Source organism: Diospyros lotus, chromosome 4, assembly GCF_014633365.1.
Source record: "Diospyros lotus cultivar Yz01 chromosome 4, ASM1463336v1, whole genome shotgun sequence".
Lineage (NCBI taxonomy): Eukaryota > Viridiplantae > Streptophyta > Magnoliopsida > Ericales > Ebenaceae > Diospyros > Diospyros lotus.
In genome coordinates this window covers 18,774,219-18,778,223 of record NC_068341.1, presented here as the reverse complement: position 1 = coordinate 18,778,223, position 4,005 = coordinate 18,774,219, and the positions used below count along the sequence as shown (strand labels likewise).

At 42.6% G+C, this 4,005-nt stretch overlaps 1 protein-coding gene across 5 annotated transcripts; it reads left to right on the top strand.

Moving 5' to 3' along the window:
• The first annotated feature begins 523 nt into the window (after positions 1–523).
• On the top strand, positions 524–3,543 carry LOC127798805 (ethylene-responsive transcription factor ABR1-like). Of its 5 annotated transcripts, none has more exons than XM_052332413.1 (4): positions 524–893; positions 990–1,492; positions 1,726–2,451; positions 3,216–3,542. In XM_052332413.1, the coding sequence occupies exons 2-4, from the start codon at positions 1,009–1,011 to the stop codon at positions 3,221–3,223; spliced, it is 1,218 nt and encodes a 405-aa protein (XP_052188373.1). In that variant the 5' UTR covers positions 524–893; positions 990–1,008; the 3' UTR covers positions 3,224–3,542. The 5 variants fall into 5 exon arrangements, 4 of the variants coding, with proteins under 4 accessions (XP_052188373.1, XP_052188372.1, XP_052188376.1 ...); XR_008022495.1 differs by adding an exon at positions 3,043–3,108 and having other exon boundaries at positions 525–1,492; positions 3,216–3,543; XM_052332412.1 differs by having other exon boundaries at positions 525–1,492; positions 3,216–3,541.
• The last annotated feature ends 462 nt before the right edge of the window (positions 3,544–4,005 follow it).

The window sequence follows — 4,005 nt, the reverse complement described above, 5'->3', positions numbered from 1 at the left end:
AATTAATTATAATATTAAACTGACATATTTTATATATGCTTTTTTTAGTCTTAAAATTGGGTACTGCAGCACTTTCATTATTATGAATAAAATTCTTGATAAGATAATCATTATGTATTTAATTTATTTCTATCTTTTTTTTTGTATTTTATTTTGTATCATACAAAAAGAAAAAAAAAAAAAAAAGTGGTTTCTAGTGGTAGGTTGAGTCAAAGCTCAATGGCCGCCCTCTTCTCTTCTCTTCTCCACCCTATTACAGAGCACTTGAACGTACCGGGAAGCCCAGTATTTCAAGCCCAAACACCTACCTTTACATTTATGGTTTCACCTCCAAAGCCCGTTTTGTTTTAATATAATTTTATATATATTATATTGATATTCTTGTAGTATAAAAAGTCTTTATCATAATACCATTTTGAGGATAACACTATTTAAAAATGTAAAACTAAAAAAAGAAAGTAAAAGCCAAACCCAAAACCATTAAAGCCCCCATATCTCATCCTTGTGTCGGTGAAGAGTTCAATTCAAACATGAACTCTGATCCGGAGAGATTTCTCTCTAGTCTCTACGAAATATACCGACATTTTTGGTGAGCTCAAAAGGCTGCCTCTTGCGATCAGATACATACAGATAACATCTCCCATTCTATTCCATTCCCATTCCAGTCCCAGTCAAATTTCCTTCCTACGTGTGAACGCCCCAGCTCAGTCGGCCGGCCAACTGGTGCACGTTTTTGCAATCGCACGGCATCCTAATCATAAACATAAACAGTCAGAAGCAGTACTTCCATCCTGTAGGATTCAATTTCCCCGGGAATTTTTCTTTTTCTTTTCTCTCCCCAGAGGTGTGGTAATAGATTTGCCAACCGACTGCGACTGTGTCTATTTCGGCGGGTAAAGCTTGAATCCACAGCCTTGTTATATAGCAAGTGGGTCGTGATTTTTCACCGGAAAATCATCTGGGTAGACTTTTGGCTTGTTGGTTTCCAGGGAGGTTTGAATTGGGTGCATGTGCTTTATAAAGGTGGCGGACCCAGGCGACACCGGTAAGTACGTCAGATTCCTGGCGGCCGATGAAGAAGGCAGGCCTTCGGAGCAAACTGGTCAAGAAATGCAACAGCCTGAGCCGCCGCCGCCGCCGCAGCAAGAGGCCGCGACACCGATGTTTCCGGGGTACAGTCTGAGTAGAGAGATGTCGGAGATGGTGACGGCGTTGACGCGTGTGGTCTCAGGCCAGAGCTCCGTCCAGGGGCCTAGCGGCTCCGGGACCCGGCCTTCTTTTGTTGGCGGCTCTTCTGGGATTTACTCCTCGAATTTACCGAATTCGTCGGATTACTCCTCGTCGAGCTCCGGCTCGTGGGCCGGCCAGAAGAGAGGCCGTGAAGAGGAAAGCGTCACCCAGTTCTCCGACGATCAGCTCCATAGGGTTTATAGAGGGTTTAGTGATTTCAGAACCACCTCTCATGGAGATTCATCTTCTCTCGCTACCACCGGTTAGTAATTAATAAATTTTCATTGTGATCAACACTATTCCATTCTTCTCAAATTCAACAACAACGCAAACAATCTAGAAATTTCAAGTATATTTTTATTATTTTTAAAATTAAAATGTTTCGAGATAAACCCTAAAAACGTAGCTTCCAATACATTGTTGATTTCAACAACAAAGATAATCTTGTTGGCACTCAATGCGTTTGATGTGTGTAATCCTTGTTTTGTTTAACAGCGCAAGATGAAGCTAGCAATATTGTGACAGCATCCTCATCCTCCTCCTCCGCCCCCGCTTCCACCGCCGTACAGCAAGTGGAAACGGCTTCATACGAAGAGGGTGGCGGAGAGAGGCGGCGGAGATACAGAGGAGTGAGGCAGCGGCCGTGGGGGAAATGGGCGGCCGAGATAAGGGACCCACACAAAGCGGCCAGGGTGTGGCTTGGCACTTTCGACACCGCCGAGGCCGCCGCCAGGGCCTACGATGAGGCCGCCCTGAGATTCCGAGGCAACAGAGCCAAGCTCAACTTCCCCGAAAATGTTAGATTGTTGCCGCCGGTCCACCCTCCGGCGGCGACCCAGTTGGCCGTTTCCAGTTCCCCGGCCACCCTTTTGACGCCAGTCCAGCCGCCGCCCCCGCCCCCGCCCATCCAAACCTCGGACGTTGCCAGAGACTACTGGGAGTACTCTCAGCTTCTACAGAGCTCCGGCGAATTCCATGGCCGGCAGCCCACCACCTTACTGGAGCAAATGTTCTACGCTTCTCAAACGCCGGCTTCTTCTTCTTCACCTTCGGTTGGATCTTCCTCGGCTTCTGCGACTTCTTCCTCATATCCTCTGCTCTTTTCAAGCCAGCAAATAGGTGGTGACTTCCGTCGACCGGGAAGTCAGAATCAGGGTGGCGGATCAGATTTCCCGGCACCCCCGTGGACCGGTTCCGGCCAGTACCCTCCCTCGTCTTCTAGTTGAGCTTCTATTCACATAAAATATTATTATTTATTTATTTTTCCTCAAAAATACAGGACAGCAAAGCCATACTTTTTGATCTTTTTCCTGTTGTAGCTAGATAGGCTCATAGTTTTGATTTTACTATGTATTGAATGTAATTTTGGCCCCACTATAAGTATCATTTTATTAGTATTGATATTTGATCATGAAGTTGGATTTTAGGCTTAGTTCGATGTTAAAGATTTGATGTTTACCTTATCTTAATCATTGAGAGAAGTATGTAGAAGCCCATCAGCTTGTCAAGCTGTCTCATCGTTTGCTTCACAAAGCCCAAAATTACTTTAGTCAGACAACGGGACATAATTAATAACTATCATCTTTCTTTATGCTTAGTGCTGAGGCCCTGTTTGGTTCACGGCTGACTTTATATCTCTGCTTTTCCAGATACGTTGAAACACATGATAGTCATTCTCGAGACCGACCAATTCTTTAATTATGATATATTTTCAAAAAAAAAAAATAAAAAAAAAATCTTTCGTGCACGGTAGGAATTAATTGTACAATCTAGTGGGTGACAATAATTAGCATATAATGGGTGCAAATGCAGGGTAGTATTAAAAACATGTTCGGCACAATATATGCTTAAAGGGCCCCATGTGAGTTAGGCTTCTTGGTATGCTCGTCTTCTCGTTTAAAACATTCTTAATGTTATGAATATGAGTTTATACATACATTGTAAAATCGAAATTTCACTCCCAAATGAACCATTTTGTGTTGCAGAGAGCTAGGAACAATGCAGCCCATGTTGGCTCCGCCGTCAGCCGCCATTTCCTCCGACGACCATGTAGCCACCTGCAGCTCTAAAAATGCCTTTTCGGCCAGCTGCTAAAAGGCCATCTCAGAAAACTAATACGGCCGGGGCCACATGACCAGTCCAGTTCGGGGCGCTTCTTCTAATTTTCAACTTACGAATAATAATTATTATTAAATGAGACTATACGTTACATGAGATGTTTTTTTATTTTGAATTTCTAATTTTTTTTTTATTATCACTCAATGTGGACAGAACATTTCTGTCCCCTCTAAAAAGTAATTAGTTTAAATTCCAATTCTCTATATATCTTACTCAACAAGCGTGTCAAAATAGCAGCCACTTAAAAATTTGGTTCCCATTCATAGCAAAAGATGGGAGTTAAGGTTTGGGGAAGCTCAAGTTCGACGTGGCACCATATATATATATATATTGGCATCTTCTCATCAAGGCCAAGCCAAGCCAATCCTATCAATCTCTTTTCTACAAAATCCCCAACATGATTCATATTAAGAGAGGGAGCGACGCTTGCCCTCCAATCCAAACTTTGATAGGGATTTCCACTTCTGGAGTGCTAACTCCACTTTCTTAGTTACAAGCAATCCAAGTAAGACAATACAGTATTGATCTTTCATCATCGTTCAAAACATGGGTTTAATTAGCACCCATTAATTTCCCTACCTAATTAAATTGCAATTGTTATTTTCTTGGGTATATGTGGTAGATAAATTTAAATAATAATTACATTTAGTAACTTAT